The sequence below is a fragment of the Zeus faber genome (assembly GCF_960531495.2).
Source record: "Zeus faber genome assembly, chromosome: 1".
Lineage (NCBI taxonomy): Eukaryota > Metazoa > Chordata > Actinopteri > Zeiformes > Zeidae > Zeus > Zeus faber.
Genome location: NC_137193.1, coordinates 18,318,125 through 18,338,894, shown reverse-complemented (window position 1 = coordinate 18,338,894; position 20,770 = coordinate 18,318,125). Strand labels below are relative to the sequence as shown.

Genomic DNA, 20,770 nt, shown 5'->3' with positions numbered 1-20,770 from the left:
CTGTCGCAATGTAGCTGAATGTTATTCTCCCTTGTAAGTCGCTTTGGATAAAAGCGTCTGCCAAATGACTAAATGTAAATGTAAATGTAATGTAAAGTTGAGTTAGCTTTGAGATTAAGAATATCATTACTGGTAATGACACTTGCATTGTTATCAAGTATTTGACAATAAACTTGAAACTATAATTATATATACCCAGTTTGAGTGCGCCGATGATAACAAAAGCTATTGGACTTTGTAATTAAAAAAATGTAACCCAAAAAAACTGATTCTATTTTGTAATTGAAAAGCTGTGTAACATGTAGATTAGATCTCAGAATCATAAAGACCAGTTCTTATTCATGTGACCAAAAAAAAGCTGTTGAACTCTGAAAAGGTTACCTGGTCAGGGTTCAAATATTTTGTGTCGGGCGTGTTTACAGCTGAAATTAAACATGTGACATGGAAATCGCCTGGGACCTGACCGGGAATTGGTTGTCATGCAACTGTCAGCCAACAGGCTTCCAGCTGGGACAGAATTTTTTAAGGCCGAATTTAACAGTTTGTTCCGACTTTGTTTGGAGTGCTACAAGCTTATGGGGGACCGCACAGGGAGGGACAGGGACATGTTTCATGTGAACGTCGGAAAAATAAAATAAATAAATCTACAACAAAAACACTATTTTTATTGGTTTCGGAGAAATGCACAGCAGATTGCGCGCATCAGCCTACAGTCTATCTACCACATACCTTTTGTTGAGTTTTTTGGAAAGAAACTTACACTTTCATTTTGTCTGTTTCATAATTTGTTTTGTTTCCTTACATTTCAGACGCCGTCCAGTTTTAATTATCTGTGATAAATGGGGAAGTGATGTAGCTGTGTGATTTTCAAAGACATTACAATGTAAGCCAGACTGTTTTGTGACAGATTTTCAAAAGGTTAACCAGCATCTGTGGAGGACGTTGACATTACAGCAGGACCAGGAGATCACACCAAAAACACAAGAGAAAGTGGAAAGATCCCCGTTTGACGGGACCTCACAAAGTGATCCCAAGCACAAGCACCACAGTTAAGGTAGAGGTCGCTAAGTGTGGATTCACCACAACCACTGCCCCTCTCAGCCTGCTAACCAGAGAATGACAACTCTAGGGACCACGGCTCAGGCATCTACCTAGGTCAGGTCACAAACTAATTAACCTTCCACCGCAAGGAAAAGAAGACTGTAGGGTGACCTCTACTGGTAGTTTAAAAACTCAATGGTCAACCCAAACACAGGATCCAAGATGGAAAGATCTTTCCAACATCTGGCTGCTTGCCTAGAACAACTATATGTTCTTTGATTTTTATAACAATACTAGCTTGAGTATTAACCATATTTGCTATCTTGCTGATGTTTCTACTATTCCCGTCATGTTGAATTATCCTTATTATTAAAGCTTGGTGGGCCCGGTGGTCTCCACAACAATGGGACAATATATGCAAATTAGTGCCGCATGACATTGAAAAAAAACTGACATTGCAATAATTTTTTTCCTGCAATATATATTGTGATATGAAAAAATACAGGAATTTTCTCCAGATGGCTCTAGAAATAATTGATTACTGTAGAATGATTGGGGTGGCTTTGCTGGGGAGTGCACCTGCATAGAAAACAAAAATAATATCTTTATTCTTGGCACATTTAGGCTATAATCAGTAAACTGTCAACTGTGACAAGGTTTTTTTTCTCCCTTTCATTTAAAACATTTAATATTAATCTTTCTTATAAGAAATGATCAACAAAAACAATTACAAACCAAAACTATTTCAATAAATAATGGAAAAATATTAGTAAAAAAATATATCAAATGTATTGAAGTTCAGCCCAACTCTTGAGAGTCTGCTGCGGTCAGCCATGGTCCAGGATTGCGCACCCTTATACCGTTTCTATCGCTATGTCGCAAATTAGCGGAAGAACTGCTTTACGGCAATATTTTACGCCATGGTGATTTACGTTATCTGCTCATGGGAGAGACGTAAACAAAGATCGGGACACGTGTTTCTTCAGGAAATTACCAAAATTTGACCGTCTGCTATCGCGCCGCGACAACATGAGGTGATCGAGTCGGGATTGCGACTGAAATATGCAAAAGTAAGGAACCGATAAGCGGAATTCAAATGCACATGTCTTATCGAATCCACGGAACCAGTTCCAACTTGGAACCAGTTCTTGATACCCAACCTTCCCAAGAACCTTTCAATCAGTAAATTATGTTACATCAGACAGAAAGAGTGTGCGAGGTTTCCTTTTGTATCAAGCAGCAAAAAGGTTGTAGCATTTTGTGTTTGAGTTAATTTACCTTACTTGACAGTGCATGTCCTGCAATGTGACTATTGCGACATTTAGGGCTGAACGATTAATCAAATTCAAACCGACATCACAATTTAACAGAACGCAATTCTCAAATTGCAAAGCCCTTTTTTTTTTTTTTAATGTTACACAATGTAACCAATAGGGCTGCCTAGGGCAGACTCAGCACAAGTCTTTTAAAAGACACTAGGCGAGATAGGGGGCGCCTAGCGCGGCATCCCGGGGAGGAGGGGGAGGCGTGGAGGAGAAGGGATCGGGAACATTTTGCACAACTGTCTCCAGAGATGTGGAATCGTGTCACATTGTTTTGATGGCTTGCAACTTCACTTGATATAAAATAAATGACTTGAGACTCAATTTAGACTTGGAAGTTAAAGATTCGTGACCTGACTTGAGACATGACTCTAACGACTTGTTTGTGTTCACTTCAATTCACCGAAACCTTGAACTAGAATGCGATCAGCAAACTAAAGGGTACTTTATTTTGGATTGGTATTCCCCCTCACCTCATGTTGTCACAGCTCAGTAGCAGTCAGACAAATTTTCTAGTAATCCATTAATGGTGCCATCGTGCAATTTGAAATCTCCTTATCAAATGTAAGTTAGTGTTTAGAAAGTTGTACCAGAAAGTTAAAAACATGAGACGGTGTTTTTTCCACTTCTGTGTTAAGCTCCGTGCACCATGATTTGTCCGCGAGCCATGATTGGTCCGTGATGTGCCACGCTCCTTCATGTTTGTTTACATTCGCTCCCACGTGCAGATAACATAAAGCATGGTGACTCAAACTGATCACATATTGCCGTAGAGCAGTTCTGCCACTGATTTGCAACATAGTGATAGAAACAGAATACAACCCCGATCAATATTAGTCATTGTTTGACTTTTTGACCACATCAGGATCGGCAGTTATGCAGCCGATATGTCCCGATTTTTAAATAAAGTATAATAAAAGAAAAAACTACTTGTCTGTTTTACACTACTTTTAAGTAAATCACCAAAATAATCCGACTAGGCATTATAAATCCATCCATGTTTGTTTACACTCACGTTTAGACAGGAAACAGCTCTCCAAACAATAAGGGATGCTGCGTTCATTGGAAACTCAGTAGACAAATTTGTTTCAGAAGTGAAACGTTCACTAGAATTCGGAAAAAACTTAAAGAAAAATGTAATTTAATATAATCTTAAAAAAAAAAAATGTATCTATCAAAAGGTTATTTGTGTGTTAATTTTTTTTTGTTTGGTTTTAAGTGAAATGTTCTCAAATATAGGAACTTTAATAGAATAGATACGTTTTTCAAATTGATTTAAAAATTCTGCACTTTGACAAAATATCCGTCAAAAAAACATTGGGAATCAGGATCGGCATCAGACCTGAAAATGTGGCGTCAATCGGGCTCCAAAAATATATATAGACGATACAATTTTCCTATTGACTTACGAAATATATCATCATATCGCACAGCCCTAATATTAAATATAGAACATTAAAATGTACAACAGTGTCAATGTTCACACTAAAAATGTCAATGCACCCTTATACTGTATCCAAGCACACACTGGCCATTGTCCTGATTGGATTGGACCTTTATTTTTCCAATGAGAAGCATTTGTTACCCTCCAGCTGGTTACACACACACAGTATCATCAGATCAGATAATCATGGCGGCCACCACGACTGTGCCAAGAGGCATCACTTTTGGATTCAAAAATGTTCATTTAATCATTTTCATTAAATCAAATCAAATCAATTTGTGCAAATTGATGTTGTAGTTTGGCTGTCAGTGTTTGACGATTTGAAAGTGATGGGGAGGGAATATTTCTTGATTGAGAAGAAATTAAGAAAAAAATATGTTTTTATAAAGTTATTTGTTTTTTGTTTTTATTACATTTATTTCACTGAATATAAATAATTCTGATACAAATTCAATTCATTGTCATACTTTGTGAACAAATTAGGGGTACTGGCCAATTATATTATTAGACCTAATACCTTTTCTTTTCTCTTTATAAAGAACGGATACTGCAGCTAAGACTGCAGTATCTTGGGGGGGTGGGATTTCATAGCGAGATTACAAAAATGGGTTGGCCTATCTGGCCCGGTTCTAAATTGGTTCAAAACCTACCTACAGGACAGGCAGTTCTTCGTGTCCATTGGAGATTTTGTGTCAAACAAAGTGGACATTGTATGTGGAGTGCCCCAAGGTTTGATTCTGGGACCATTATTGTTTAACCTCTTTATGCTTCCACTGGCACACATTGAAAAGAAACACAAAATAAATTACCATAATTATGCAGATGATTCACAACTGTACATATCCCTAACGCCTGATGACCTACTCCCCATATACTCCCTCACTCAGTGTATTAATGATATTAATGCATGGATGTCAAAGAACTTTTTACAACTGAACAAAGACAAAACAGAAATACTCATCTTTGGTGTAAAGAAGAAAATTGCAGCTCATCTTAGTTCTCTGTCCCTGGAGAGCAAGAATGAAGCCAAAAATCTGGGTATAATCATGGACGGCAATCAAAATTTTAAGAGCAATATAAATCAAATCACAAAATCAGCCTTCTACCATCTAAAAAACATTTCAAAATTAAGAGGCTTCGTGTCAAAAGCAGACTCCAAAAAATTAATCGATGCATCAATACCGAGTAGATTGGACTACTGTAATGGCCTATTCACCGGCCTCCCGAAATCAGCTGTGCAGCGGCTATAGTTAATCCAAAATGGGGCTGCACACGTTCTCACTGGGACAAAAACGCTTGAACAGGGCACACCTGTTCTTAGAACTCTACATTGGCTCCCCGTCAAAACTACAATTGATTTTAAGATTCTGCTACTTGTATATAAAGCTATAAATGGCCTTGCACCTCAGTATATAAAAGAAAAGCTAATTATACACGAACCAGAAAGAACTCTCAGGTCCACAGGCAGTGGTCTTTTAACTATCCCTCGTACAAACTCTAAAGCAGGAGAAGCTGCTTTCTGTATCCATACCCCAAGTAAATGGAACACCCTACTGAGGGAGTTGAGAGAGGCCCCCACACTGAATACTTTTAAAAGCAGGTTAAAAACCTTGCTGTTCTCTACAGTCTATGACTGACTGACTGACGTCTGTCTGTCTGTCTGTGTTACCTATGCTGTGGCTGCTGCTAACCTTATACCTAAACTTAACCCTCGCTTACCTTATGGCTAAAATTAAGCATCTCTAACCCTATACCCTAACTTTAACACCTCTAACCTTATACCTCAACTTAACTGTCTCTAACCTGTGTGACTTCTACGGTTCCGGTGAGAGCTACCACTTCCGGTTCCAGTGACTTCTTTACGTGTGCATTGCTGTTGTCTTTTTTGCTGTTGTTTTTTGTTGCTGCTGCTAGAGTTGATGTTGCTGCTGCTGTTGTTGTTGTTTTGTGGCTGCTGCTGCTATTTATGTTGCTGTTGTTGTAGTTTCTGTTGTGATATTACAGTGAGATGATTATAAGGGTGTGTTTTCGGCGAGATAGTCAAAAGGATCTCCCTCCCGAGGCCAGAATAAAAAAACTTGAGCCATAATTAAGGGACGCTAATTAAAGGGCCGTGACTGGATTAAGATGAGACGGTGCACACAGTTTAAATTTCCGTTTCCGGTGAGGGCTACCACTTCCGGTTCCAGTGACGTCTTTGCTGTGCGTTACTTCGTTGAGATTAGATGGTACACACTGTTGACTCAATACAGATGAGGAGATTTCTGGTTCCGGTGAGAGCTACCACTTCTTCGCTTGTGCTGTTACTATTGCTGCTGTTTTCTGTTGCTGCTATTGTTTCTGCTGGTATTGTTGTTGCTCCTGCTAATCTTATACCTACACTTAACCATCCACCGTGACTGGATTTAGATGAGATGGTGCACACAGTTGAAATCTCATTGTCTGGTGAGGGCTGCCACTTCCGGTTCCAGTGACATCTTATCTGTGCGTTGTTTCCCTGAGAACTGTTGACTCAATACAGATGAGATTTCTGGTTCCAGTGAGAGCGACCACTTCCGGTTCCGCTGACGTCTTGTGCGCTGTTGCTGCTGCTGTTGCTGCTGTTTTTGCTGCTGCTATTGTTGCTGCTGGTACAGTAGCTGTGTTGTTATTGCTGCTGGTGGTGCTGTTGGTGCTGCTAACCTTATACCTAAACTTAACCATCTCTGACCTTATTCCTTAACCTATTCATCTCGAACATTATACCTAAACATAACAATCCCTAAACTTATACCTAAACTTAACCATCTCTGACCTTATACGCTAATTTAAATATCTCTAACTTTGTACCTCAACTCAACATCTCTAACATCGCTAACCTGAGTGACTTTTCCGGTTCCGGTGAGAGCTACCACTTCCGGGTTCCGGTGAGGTCTTTGTGTGTGCGTTGCTGTTGTTGCTCCTGCTTTAGTTTTGCTGTTGTTGCTGCTGGTGTTGATGTTGCTGCTATTTCTGTTGCTGTGGTTGTTTCTGTTGTGATATTACAGTTAGAGGATCATAAGAAGGGTGTGTTTTCGGAGAGAGAGCATCAAAAGGATCTCCCTCCCGAGGTCTGATTGAAAACTTGACCCGTAACTTAGGGTCGCTAATTAAGGGACCGTGACTGGATTGAGATGAGACGGTGCATATAGTTGAAATTTACGTTTCTGGTGAGGGCTACCACTTTCGGTTCTGGTGACGTCTTTGCTGTGCTTTACTTTGTTGAGATGAGATGGTACACACTGTTGACTCAATACAGATGAGATTTCTGGTTCCAGCGAGAGCTACCACTTCTGGTCCCAGTGACGTCTTCGCTTGTGCTCTGTTGCTGTTGCTGTTTTTGTTGCTGCTGTTGTTGGTGCCGCTAAACTTGTACATTAACTGGTGATGTCGGTGCTGCTGCTAACCTTATACCTAAACTTAAACATCTCTAACCTTATACCTTAACTTAAACATCTCTAACCTTATACCTAAACTTAAACATATCTAACCTTATACCTAAACTTAAACATATCTAACCTTATACCTAAACTTAAACATCTCTAACCTTATACCTAAACTTAAACATCTCTAACCTTATACCTAAACTTAAACATATCTAACCTTATACCTCGACTTAACCATCTCTAACCTGAGTGACCTTTCCAGTTCCGGTGAGAGCTACCACTTCCGGTTCCGGTGACGTCTTTGTGTGTATGTTGCTGCTGCTGTTGTTGTTGCTGCTGGTGTTGATGTTGCTGCTGCCGTTGTTGGTGTTTCTGTGGCTGTTGTTGGTGCTGTTGTTGTTTTCTGTTGCTGCCACTGTGGTTGGAGTCACTTTTATTGTTGTTTTTGTTGTCTTTATTGTTGCTTTTGTTGTTGCTGTTGTTTCAGGGGCATTCTTTTGTAATGACCGGCTGACAACTACATTCTCGCTTTCTTTTTTGTATTTTTTTGTAAAGCGCATTGTGTTGCCCTGGTATGAAATGCGCTCTATAAATAAAGTGTGACTTGACTTGACATAACCTGTGACTTCACTTGAATAGCCCAAGGAAAAATGACTTGGACTTGCTTGAGACTTGGACCAAATGACTTGAGATTTACTCCTGACTTGGATAAGAAGGACTTGGTCACATATCTGCCTGTCTACCTCTCCGACAGTACAGATGGCCGTGCTAGCAAGGGGGTGGCCCAATCGGCGCGGCAGAACAGTGTTTTTATTTTATTTATCATCTCCTAATGGAACGAAACTGTGCATATCGGGGACACTTTCTCTAGCTCCACGCCCCCCGCCTCCCCGATGACACAGAACGCTTCTCTGTGTATGTGGATGTATGTGCACAACATTTTTATAAAAAATAATACATTTCTGCTGAAAAAATGCATATTTTTCAAATGTTTATTTTAAGATTTCTTTTTTTAAAGGTGATTTTTTTTTTTGCAATTCAATAGTTCAATAGAGATGTTATTCGGATCAATTCATCGCATTTCATAATAAGACATAGGCCTTGCTTTGTTTTTTGTTTTGGGTTTAGTGATTAATTGAGTGGGAAGGAATGTATCAGGGAAAATATATATTCTGCCCTGTATATTCTCACACCTTTGTGAGACTGAGTGAGTCTCAAAGGAGGGAAATGCAGAAAATATTGAAAAAGATATCTAATGTTTATCTAATGACTGTTGTTAAATTTACATAAAGCTTTAAGATTTCATACACTGAATTTTTCTCTTTCCAACTGCAGTCTAAGGGAAACCTAACTATTTGTTGTTGTTCATTATGTAGAGGAAAGATAATAAATAACTTATAAATAGGGATGTGACAACACCAATACTAGGCTAAAACAGGGTATCGTATTGGAGTATATAATATTTATATATAATAATAATATATAATATTTCCAATACAAAAATATAATACCAAGTTCCCAGGTGGCAGGTAATAGTCTGATCGCATTTATTTGAGCAGATTGTGATGATTAGGGCTGCCCCTGATTAAAGATTTTCCTCGTCGACTATTAGTCGCCAGTTCAAGCCATTAGTCAACAAATTATCGCACTTTTAAAGCCCCTTTCCCACATGTGATCCGTAACAATGCTGGATAAAAAAAATCCGGCAAAAGCAGTAGGTGACATCTCTTGAACTTGAACTTGAGGTAGTCATTCCCACAAAGTTCCGGATGGAGTCTGTTCTCACATAGATGACTGTTACGGATACATTACGTAATGCTTGCTCGAGAGGTGTCTAATATCACAGTAGACTAAGCAATAGAACCTGTTTCGTTTATAAACCAGCGCATCCCCGTCTCCCAGACCCTCACGGACAATCTCGGTTCCCTCCACTGTCTGAGAGGGGACAGAGCCCTTGTCCCCGGACCCAATAATTCTAACCAAATATTATCAAATCATTGTGATCATTTTCAACATTTCCTAGGTTGTCTCTGTCTGCTCACTCCCTCCGGCTCGACGCTACCGTGTAGCCAACGGGCAGGCCAAGCGCTTGTGCCCGATATCCCTGCACCGCACCCCTAACAGTAAAAGACACCTCTAGGGTGGCATTTTTGAGAAGCAAAATAATACAATTTAAGAATATAAAGACCTGTCTCCATATAGACTAGACGTGTTTCAGTTTCTCGTCTTTGCAGGATTGGAGTCTTTTTTTTTTCTTCCCGAAAACAATTATATTTTTCAAATATTTGAAAGAAATAAATATTCATAAGAAAACACTATTTATGCTTTATTTGGATTGGCTCTACCCCTTCTTTACGACAATATTGTTGCTCACATTCCCACACACTTCCATTCACAGTCATACTGGAAATTTGCCAGGAATAATACTACTTCGAGAGTGTATACATTCATGGAATGATTTTTATGGATATGGAGACCGGATCCCTTTCCCACATGACGTCATTACGGAACATTGCCAGTAGATTAACGGCTTTCAAAGTGCAAGTGGGAAAGGGGATTATGAATTTACGATTGATGAGTGCATTTCCCAGGGCGTATGGACTCGGTTACCTGCTGCGCTCCCTGGGGCTTGGGCCCACCCGACGGGCCGGCCTCTACCCGGTCTGTCAGGGCATTTCAAATACAATTTGGCTACTGAAGAATGTGATAAACGGCTTTTAATAAAAGCAACATTTTTTATAATAAACGCAATATTTTTCGGACTTTTAGACGAGTTTAAACGTCGGGGAAATTTGTCGTTAGGAGCCTCCCTACTCTGAAAGTGTGGGAACAACCAGCAAGGGGACTGAACATTTTGTTAGTTTATCATGATAAACTAACACAAATACAATAACTTACTGCTGTACCCAACTGAGAATTTTGGGATCCTATTCGGCTGTTCAACGTGAATATTCAACTATTTGGGGGGGGACGGAGGAACGGGGCGCGAGGCCCAGTATTAAACAGGCATCGGGGCTAAATTATTAAAGACCGTAGTGTCGATCAGCTTCGACATTACCAGTACTGTTAACTGTATTTGAGAAATTAAGGAAATACATTTTCTATTTATTTAGGCTATAAAACCTGTTTCAAATTTGCAATAAGATTAGGAATTAAATTTCGCAGTACGGTACGGTATCTACCAAAATACTGCGGTAGACAGTATTTCACGGTATTCATTTCCCCCCTTTCTTTTATGTATATTCAAATAAATATTTTATATTAAAAAAGAAAAACAAATGGTAACGCCTCTGATACACCGCAGCACGGGAAGGCGCTTGTGGGGGCTTTCAAATTCACAGGAGAGGCAAAATCAGCCACATATAGATCAAAATTCAACTTATTTGCAAAATTGAAGATGTAAACCTTAATTCAATTCACCTTATGTTGCCACCACACAGTCGCAGACGGCCAAATGCTGTAATAATACATCCAATGAGTCACTTCCCGAAGACCTGTTCCGCCATTTGTTTGTTTACACTTGCTCCCATGCGCGAGCAAGTAGCACGAAGCACCGTGTCGTAAAATATGGGCATAAACCAGTTCTGCTGCTGCAACACAAGGATGGCGGAACGCATCAGCTAAGGTGGGGGTCAATTAAAGTTTACATCTTCAATTTTGCCACATAAATCTATACGGTGGGCACGGCATTAGAGGGAAAAGCTAATGGTTCAGAACCGTGGTTGATTTGATGCCACGGTAAACCTTGAAGAAGCAATTTCGCTAGTATCAGAAGATACATCTCTCCTCTCTCTCCCGCTCCATTGTAGACATGTGCGAGGGGGAGCGGCAGGCTCCTTCTGCCCGGCTTACGCACACGCCCGCATCCATGCCCCACGATCACCCCCTCTCCATGTGTAGAAAATGATCCTAGTGAGTCTACGAGTCATGCCCCTTTCCTCCGTGCCCCGTCCCCACATTGTTTTTAGTTGTTTTATTTGGAGGAACGGGGCTCGGTTCTCCGCGATTGGGGGGCAGAGAGAGCCGTGTTCGCTTCAGTGTCCGACGCAGACGATTCACACATATGAAAATATATTTATGATTCCCATTTATTATTATTTATAAATTCTCATTTAAATGTTATCGCTATGCATTTTGTAAGCTTCAATCTGTTTTATCCTGTTATTGTAATGCACACTGACTGATAAAGACCCCCCCCAGAAAAAAGAAACGACTGCTCGACTTCACAGAATCAAGGTAGACTGACGGGTTTCCGGCTGGTGATTCAACTCATCGACTTTCAGGGGGCAGCCTTACAAAAACTTACAACTAGCCTTTAAAATGTGAATTTAATTCATAAGCACTGCGTGGTGCGGAGACATGAAGCGAGCCTGTTAGTTAACCGTAAACCATCAAAAGCTGTAATTCTTCTTCTGAATTGTTGGAAGCAACAAGCAAGGAGACTGAACATGTATTTTCATTAAAATTTGTTACAAATTAAAAGACCTCTAGCGTTTCATACACGGGTCCAGCTTTATAGGTTTTACGGTTAATTTTGACAAACGCAGTTCCTGAATGGATCTTTTTTTCACCCCTGCGACCAATAACAAACTTGGTCGACTAAGACTGTTCTCGTCGACTAACGTTTGGTCGTCTGTTTGGGGGCAGCCCTAGTGATGATTTTGTAACAATGTCACATTTCACGAACAAATGTTTCCATCCAAATTTTAAACCCAAGTTATAAATGTTGCAATCACAAGAATGTAAATTGGGTGAGTATCCACCAGCTTCCATCGCAGTTAAGGGAAATTAAATGTTGATCCATGTTTTATGTGCCGGTGTTGAATGTCAATAAATGTCTCTTCTGCAATAGGTAGACATGCGTTAATGAAACTATTAAAAATAAACTACAAATCAATGATCTTGACAGCCATAAGTAGGATGGGAATCTGTATCGGCCGGGAAAAGTGGTATGGTATATTGCTAATAGTAAGCATTAGGGTACGTTGATACGTAGCATTTTTTTGAGTCAATATGAAAAGGAAGTGCCATGTGACACACATTGTATCCATAGCAACAGGCCGCAGCTTTGGTGAAATCTACCTCAGACTTCCTGCGAGAAGTTGTGGTTCAACAGCCTTCTAAATAATGTAATTTATAGTTATAGGTTTTATGAAAATCTACCCTAAATACCCTAGTATAGCCCGGCCGTGACCCCACCTGTGGTGTCCACATCCATGGGCTCTGTGGGCGGCTGCTCCAAAGGATGACCGTCCACGTGGGTGAAGACGAAAGGTTTCTCTGAGGCAACCATCAGGCCTTTACCCTGCGGCTCCACTGCTGCGTAGTGGGGAACCGCCTTCCCCATCAGCAGTCTGCTCTTCTTCAACTCGTACTTTTTCTCCTGACCTGAGGAAAGAAGCAACAAGGACAGAACAATGAGCTCTTCAACAGAACACCGCAAGATCAAATTTTGGTGAAAAGTATTTGTAGTTAATTCTTAGAATTATTTTTCGTTTCAGTAATGCCATTTTTCACTCTAAAAGTTTCTGCTTTACACCTACAGACCTTTGATCGACGTACTGAACCAATGCGATTTTATTTCCATCCCATGAGGAATGCAAAAAGAGGAGGTGCTCAAGGAACTACACTATGCCAGACCCGCCCGGTCTGTTTGACGGCCATGTCTGGCCCATGTACGTCAAACCCAGAGAAATCCCGTTCTTCGGTGATAAGTCTCTGTGATACTTGTTGGAAATTTGTTGTTTGATTGCTTTTATGTGCCAAACGCTTACAAAGTACCATCTGGTAGTCCAGTGTTTTTTGCAATCTTGTGATGTGAGAGAACCGGTTACTTGTTTTTTTCCATTAAACAATGGATGCATTCATTCAAACAAGATCTCCAAAGATGTAATTCTCATGGATTACAATGAAAGTACACTGAGATGATGCAGCAGGACCCTTCCCAGGTCCCAGAAATCAAAAGCGATTCTCATTTATATATATATATATATATATATGTGCTACTCACAAAAAGTTAGGGATATTTGGCTTTCAGGTGAAATTTCAGGATGAACATAAAATGCACTATAACCTTTACAGGTTAACTTAATTTGACCTTCTCTAAACTTTTGAATGCACATGTCCAACTGTTCAATGTTTCAGTACTTTTTGCACAACTTGCTGTTCTCTCACAAGGAGCTGAACGACAAAATTCACAACAGGTGTTTGATCCATGAATCGACCAATACATTTCCTGGTTCAATTAGAATTGGTATTTAAACATTTCTCTTCATCATGCTGTTCACATTTTGACATCATGAGACCAAGACGACACCTAACAGCTGATCAACAGGACCTCGTCATTGCGAGGCTTCAAACAGGATGTTCTCAGAGGGAAGTGGCCACTGAGCTTAGAGTGTCACAGAGTGTCATCAGCAGGTTGCAACAGAGATACAGAGAGACTGGAAGAGTCACAGAAAGGCATAGAAGTGGACGTCCTTTGGCCACATCCCACACTGATGACCCCTTCATTGTGAACAGTGCCCTGCGGAACCGGATGATGAATGCCACTCAACTCCAGGCACATTTAAGGGAGGTGAGAGGCACGCAAGTGTCACGTCAGACCATTCGAAACCGTTTACATCAGCGTGGTCTGCCTGCTAGACGAGCTGCAAGGGTACCTGACCACACCACCAGGCACAGGCATCATCCTCTTGTATGAGCCAGGGAGCATTTAAAGTTGGAGACGTCAAGGCGAGCGCTATGCATCAGCCACTGTTGTCACCAGACGAGCCTTTGGTGGTGGTGGTGTTACAGTGTGGGCAGGTGTGTCTAGTCAATACAGAACTGCCCTACACTTAGTGAATGGTACAGTGACAAGGCCATACTACCTGAATGACATCCTTCATCCAGTCATTGTGCCCCTGCATGAACAACACAGGCCTAATTTAATCTTCATGGACGACAATGCTCCAACCCATCATTAGGGAAGGCTGCTGGAGACTGGGGTACCTCAAATGGAGTGGCCTGCACTTTCTCCAGACCTGAATCCCATAGAAAACCTATGGGATCAGCTGAGTCGCCGTGTAGAGGCTCGTAACTCTGTACCCCAGAACCTCAATGACCTGAGGGCCGCCCTTCAAGAAGAGTGGGGTGCCATGCCTCACGACTTATGAACAGCATGAGACGTGGTTGTCAAGCTGTAATTGATGCTCAAGGGCACATGACAAGTTATTGAGACATTGACATTTTTTGTTGTGGTATACCCACCACTGTTGTTGGCTTTTGTTTCAATCAATTGTTTGAGATGAGGAAATTGCCATTGCATGCGTCTACTTAAATGCCCTACTTTCATGATATATCCCTGTAGCGTGAACTTTTACATTTTCCATAAATTTCACCTGAAAGTCAAATATCCCCAACTTTTTGTGAGTAGTACAGTATATATATATATATATATATATATATATATATATATATATATATATATACACACACATATACACATATACACACACACACAGTATATACACACACAGCGGGGGAAATAAGTATTTAACACGTCAACAGCCTCCTGTATGAAGAAACTAGTCGCATGCATTGCTCAGGTGTGATTTTTGCCCATTCTTCCACACAAACTGTCTTCAAATCTTGAAGGTTCCGGGGGCCTCTTCTATGAACTCTGATCTTCAGTTCTTTCCATAGATATTCTATTGGATTCAAGTCAGGGCCATTCCCGAAGCTTTATTTTCTTTCTCTGAAACCAATGGAGAGTTTCCTTGGCCATGTGTTTGGGATCATTGTCCTACTGAAATGTCCACCCTTGTTTCATCTTCAGCATCCTGGCAGATGGCAGCAGATTCTTATCAAGAATGTCTCGGTACATTTCTCCATTCATCCTTCCTTCAATTATGTGAAATCTGCAAGTACCATATGCTGAAAAACAGCCCCGCACCATGATGTTTCCACCTCCAAACTTCACTGTTGGTATGGTGTTTTTAGGGTGATGTGCAGTGCCATTTCTCCTCCAAACATGGTGTCAAACCGGGGATGGTAGCTCAGGAGGTAGAGCTGGTCGTCTAGTAATCTAAAGGTTGCTGGTTCGATCCCAGGCTCCTCCTGCTAGCATGCTGCAGTGTCCTTGAGCAAGACACTTAACCCCTCATTGCTCCTGATGGCTGCGTCCGTCGGTGTTTGAATAATTGTAAGTCGCTTTGGATAAAAGCGTCTGCTAAATGACAAAATGTAATGTAATGTCTTGCGCGGTGAGCGTGCATAGAGGCCATGGCGGTTGAGTGCATTACTTATTGTTTTCTTTGAAGCAACTGTACTTGCTAATTCCAGGTCTTTCTGAAGCTCTCTGCAAGTGGTCCTCGGTTCTTGGACAAAACTTCAAATTATTCTTTTGACTCCTCCATCAGATATCTTGTGAGGAGCACCTGGTCGTGGCCGGTCGATGGTGAAATTATGTTCTTTCCACTTCGAGATAACGGCCCCGATGGTGCTCACTGGAACATTCAGAAGTTTAGAAATACGTCTGTAACCAATGCCATCAGCATGTTTTGCAACAATAAGGTTGCAAAGGTCTTGAGAGAGCTTTGGTTTTGCCCATCATGAGATGCTTCTTGTGTGACACCATGGTAATGAGAAACCTTTTTATCATTAGGCCATCAATTAGGACGAACTCAGCTGATATTCATTCCCACTGATAGGGGGCAGGATTGCTACCTAAATACTGACAGATTTCAGCTGGTCGTTCCTTTCCACTTTATTACACATAACGTAATTTATGGACATATATGTTTTGATTTCTTTGTATGTGTTGATTACTTGGGTTGTTACCAACACCTGGTGAAAATTTCATGTCAATGGCCCCCTCAGAAATATATTTAGTGAGAAAAATGTTGCAGTTCAATACTTATTTCCTCGCTGTGTGTGTGTGTGTGTGTGTGTGTGTATATATATATATATATATATATATATGAATAAATTTGAAGAAAATTAATATTTTACTTTTGCAGCATGGGTAATGAACCTTTCCTGTTCAGAAGTGTAAATCAAACTGACTGTATATCGGGAAAACGTTATTACTGATTTAGCAGTGCTTCGAGGCGATACTGGACTGAACTCACATCTCATTTAAATGCCAAACAGTCAATAAACAGCACTATTCAGACCTGGTTGACTGATAACAGCCGTCTAAAATGTAATGCAAAGAGAACACTCCATCATCCTAATTTGACGGAAAAATGTGTGGACGACAAAAGAAGATTCAACTGCTGTGAAATGAAAGGGGAACCCTGAAACGTATCAGTCTGGCTTCTTTTAGTCATTGGTCTGAGGTTCAGTCATAGTAAACGCCAGTGAAGGTGATGAGGATTCACAGTGCCAATGTGCACTTATCTCTCCTCGAAGGAAATAATTCAATTCAATTCATGGCAGAACACAACTGTTTAACTTCCCAGTAAGACCTAATTAACAATGACCCCCATGATCTGGTGGATATCAATAACATTTGTGTTATATAATTAATAAATAATAAAAAATAATTAGTTATAATAATAATAATTATTATTATTATTATTATTATAATAACTGCATATTAATTCAAATTTAAAGTGTAAATCCATGGGATTGTCTTGGGTCGATTACATCAAAGATGGCAGTTTTTAAAACAAAATAATCTCCTGGATTACCATTTTAATTATCAATTAATTTGGCCGGTGCCCCGCTCACCCTGTGCTGCTGAGCTGGTGACAGTAATCCACTCCAGAGACACAGAGTATCCGCTCCCTTTACTTTCCTCTGTGTCCTTCTGGATGCGGAGCAGCAGGACCTCCACAGTGTGGACCTCTGCCTGGATGTGTGAGAGGCTGTGCAGGATGATGAAGGGCTCCCCCATTTCTTCATCAAACAGGGGCTAAAGGCAAAGACAATGAATAAAATAGCAAAATATGAGGGAAATTTCTATTCACATTTTTTGTTATTTTGAAGACGGAACAGCAGTGAGGTTAAAGTACATGCAACAGACAAAGATAATGAAGCCCATAATGGTTATTATCAAGAGAACCATTGAAAAAAGGAATAAATTATCCTATTTAGCTGAATTTTACCGCAGATATTTAACTGACTCAATGAAATGTGGTTCACCAGCAACTGTTGCTGGTTTACACAACTATTGTCTGGATAAAAACGCCTATCTAACATCCATCTCACATGAATCTCGTTTAACAGATTGAAACATAATTCATTATGATTATGTATTTAGTAAAGGAGGCAATCGTGGTCGCCGGCACTTATCGAAAAATATGTTTTAGGTGTATTTTCCTTCAAGTCTCCCTTTCTCAAAATACATTTGCTAAAATGACATATACCTCAACCCTTAGACCTCTCTCCGGACAAGACATCATTCTCTGGTCAAACCCTACCCAATGAGTGGAATTTTCCTTTATTGATCACTTCAGAATTATTTTCACAACTTCAAATTCAGGAAAGGACGATAAGCTGGAGACGTGGGGTTCTGTGGAATTAGCTGTAATGCTTACCTCCCACTGGCTGCTGGAGCTCTCCCCCCTCTTGCTGGTGCGAAGCAGGTAGAGCCGACCAGTGCCATCGGAGAGCGCCGCCCAGGTTGAGGAGGTGAGGCTGAGGGAGGCACACAGACGGTCCCCATCTTCCCTGGGGTCAGGGGTCATATGGAACACCTCTCGAGGTTTCCCGAGGGCCGTGTCCTGGAACCGTAAAAAAGGGGCGCATACATCAGCAAGTGGTAGATACAAGAAATAAGAGATAAAATAATTACAGGGATTCCAGAAATACATATATATGATTTAGGCTCATTTATTTTCACTACTCATCGACCACTTGGATGAAATCAGAGACATGGAATGCCATTCTCAGATTGGAATTGGCCATATATAAATAATACACTATCATGATATAAGACCAAATATTGTTTGGGACTTGAGAGATTTAATATGATAATGGAGCTTAAACACTGTATTATGCTGGTTTTAAAGGCACTTTTAAAAAATGGTTTTGTAATTTTCCTGAACTTACTAGAAATATCCAAAAGACAGTTCTATTATAATTCATGTTTATATTTGTTATATCGTCAGTATATAATTTATTTATAATCATTATTATTATCATTATTATTATTATCATTTACTGTTTTTATGATGCATAGGGATGTTAAACAGTAGTAGTGTAGTGTTATATTATTTAAATTATCAAAATATGACTACATATTTTAAGAAACAGAGAAACACCTTTAGATTGTACATTGCAAGACAGAATCATTAGCCATCCTATGTCGTCACACTGGGTCAAAGATACTGTGATCTTTATTTTTTATGGGGATGTCATGTAGCTTAAAAATGTAAGAACTGTGTAGATAAAAAGGTCTAATTATCACTGGCCATTCAAAAGCAAAATGCAATTATATACACACATAAAGTATATTAAATTTCCTACTTTTTTTTTTTTTTTTATCAGAATGTGAACTGTTCATACTGATGTGTTTATTGCACAAAATTATTCAGTTTTTACTATTATTGGCTATTTTTTTTTATGTTTGCTGCTATAACTTGCAATTTACCTCCAGGAATAAATAAAGTATCAATCTTTCTCTATCTATCTAATAACAAAAGAGACAATACAACACAGAGATATTGCCCAGCTCTAACGATCGCACTTGTACCCTGTACCAATACCATAAAAGGTTATGAATAAAAGGAACAGAGCTAATATTGTTTATACTCAGGCCAGCTAATCCTACGTACACTCAAACAATAAAAAGAAGCACTTAATGGTGCCGCTCTTTGAACTGAGACGGAAGAGAAGAGGTACATGTGCTTTATGTTGAACCAGCTCCTCTAATGTGCTGTCAGCGCTGACATTTTAAAAGAAAGGTAGAAATGTTATTCTGCCTTCCCCTCCCCCATAAGGAAAGTCCAATCAATGAAGTGCAAGGATGGAGCCAAGACATGTCCGTCAGAGTAAGAGAAATAAAGTTAACAAACCCCATCTGTACTTCTGTGACCGGCCTCCACATGCGATTCTCTATTGTTTCTCCTGAACCTTATTAGATTGATAGGATACCACACAAGCATCAATTACTAAATGCACGGAGAAGCTTGGACTGAAAGGACTGGCCGGGATCCACCCCCCCGTTGCCATGGAGAGCAGTGCAGTGCGTTACGACTTGGATAATGTGTGATGCACCTTTGGGATCATTTTTCCCGGCATCCTCGCTGTAAAATGCTCCACACAGTGTGTGAATTGGCCTGTGTACAATGCCCTTTGCTGATTCCCTTCGAATACACACAAAGAACTTGCCAGGGAAGATAATTATCATGTGATCATTGTAATTAGAATCTGAACTAAAGCATTTCCATAAAGAGTGATTTAATGATGCTGCTGAAAGCCAATAGTTATCAGACTTTAATCCCAACCAATGGTTTGGATTATAGTCTGATAACTATCATTCACATCTAGTGGCAGTGACCATCAAAGTGGCAACGCGAAAACCAATTATCCATAATCACGGTCAATGTTGACTGCGGATCGCAGACTTGAAAGAAGTCAGAGATGAAAGAGCTATTGTCCAGCTGTTCTGGATGTTTCTGATGCCATAGATCTGGGCACCTTTTCTCAAAGGTTAGGGTTAGGGGTTGGGTTTGATTACATCATGGGCAATACAGAAGAATGTATTATGACAAGTATGTTTGTAAATTGTTACATAATGAGCTAATAATGATATCATCACAGTGTATTTCATTACATTGAATTGTATGTTCATGAGCTGTATGATATCTGATATCAGAGCAAACTCCACCTTTCAATAAAAACTATCAAATAATTCACAACTTGTGAGAACTTGAATCACAGATTTAGACAAATATTTTGTCAAGATACAACAACATGGAAACAAGAACAAGAACTTGACTAATCTTGACAAAAAATAAATGGAAATGTTAATGTTGAAATTAAGATCTCATTAATTCAAATTTCAGAGTAATGACTTTCAAGGCCTTAGGTGTAATTTAAGACTTGAGAATGTATCTACCGACATCCTCTGCAGGATGTTGATGGAAATTAAATGAGACTTGGTCGCCCCCTACAGGTGTAAAGAACTACTACAATGCATAAAACTTGAACAATTGAAATAACTTTTAACGCCAACAAACTTCGTTGGTGCAAGTTCAAGTTCAAGTTCAAGTTCTAGAGATTATTTGTCACGCACCTATGTGCAGATACTAACTACAGCAGACGTATTGATATAATTTGATATTTTATCATATTTAAAATGACAAGGACGGCCAGACAGGGCAGGTGAGGGCTACAAATCGTGGTGGAAAGTAACTAAGTACAAGCACTTTGTTACTGCACTGTAAGAGTTTCCTACCTACCAAAGTGACGGTGAGATTGAGAACTCGTCCTTTGCAATCCACAAAGAACACACTGTCTTCATACCAGCGATCCAAGTGGAGGTAATTGAACATTCCAAAAGCACGCACATGTTCCAGGGTGTATTGACTGTCCTTCAACCTCACCTCCTCCACAGCTGTGGCAAA

The 20,770-nt window shown here is 40.0% G+C and overlaps 1 protein-coding gene across 1 annotated transcript in view; it reads right to left on the bottom strand.

The window, feature by feature from the left end:
- nudcd1 (NudC domain containing 1) overlaps window positions 1-20,770 on the bottom strand; it is a 50,022-nt gene that overhangs the window by 28,543 nt on the left and 709 nt on the right. Inside the window, exons 2-5 of the mRNA XM_079999409.1 lie at window positions 20,606-20,760; window positions 17,738-17,923; window positions 16,929-17,112; window positions 12,411-12,599 (exon numbers count right to left, since the gene is read on the bottom strand). Of these exons, the coding sequence (XP_079855535.1) occupies window positions 12,411-12,599; window positions 16,929-17,112; window positions 17,738-17,923; window positions 20,606-20,760 (714 nt within the window). The remainder of the gene's footprint in view (window positions 1-12,410; window positions 12,600-16,928; window positions 17,113-17,737; window positions 17,924-20,605; window positions 20,761-20,770) is intronic.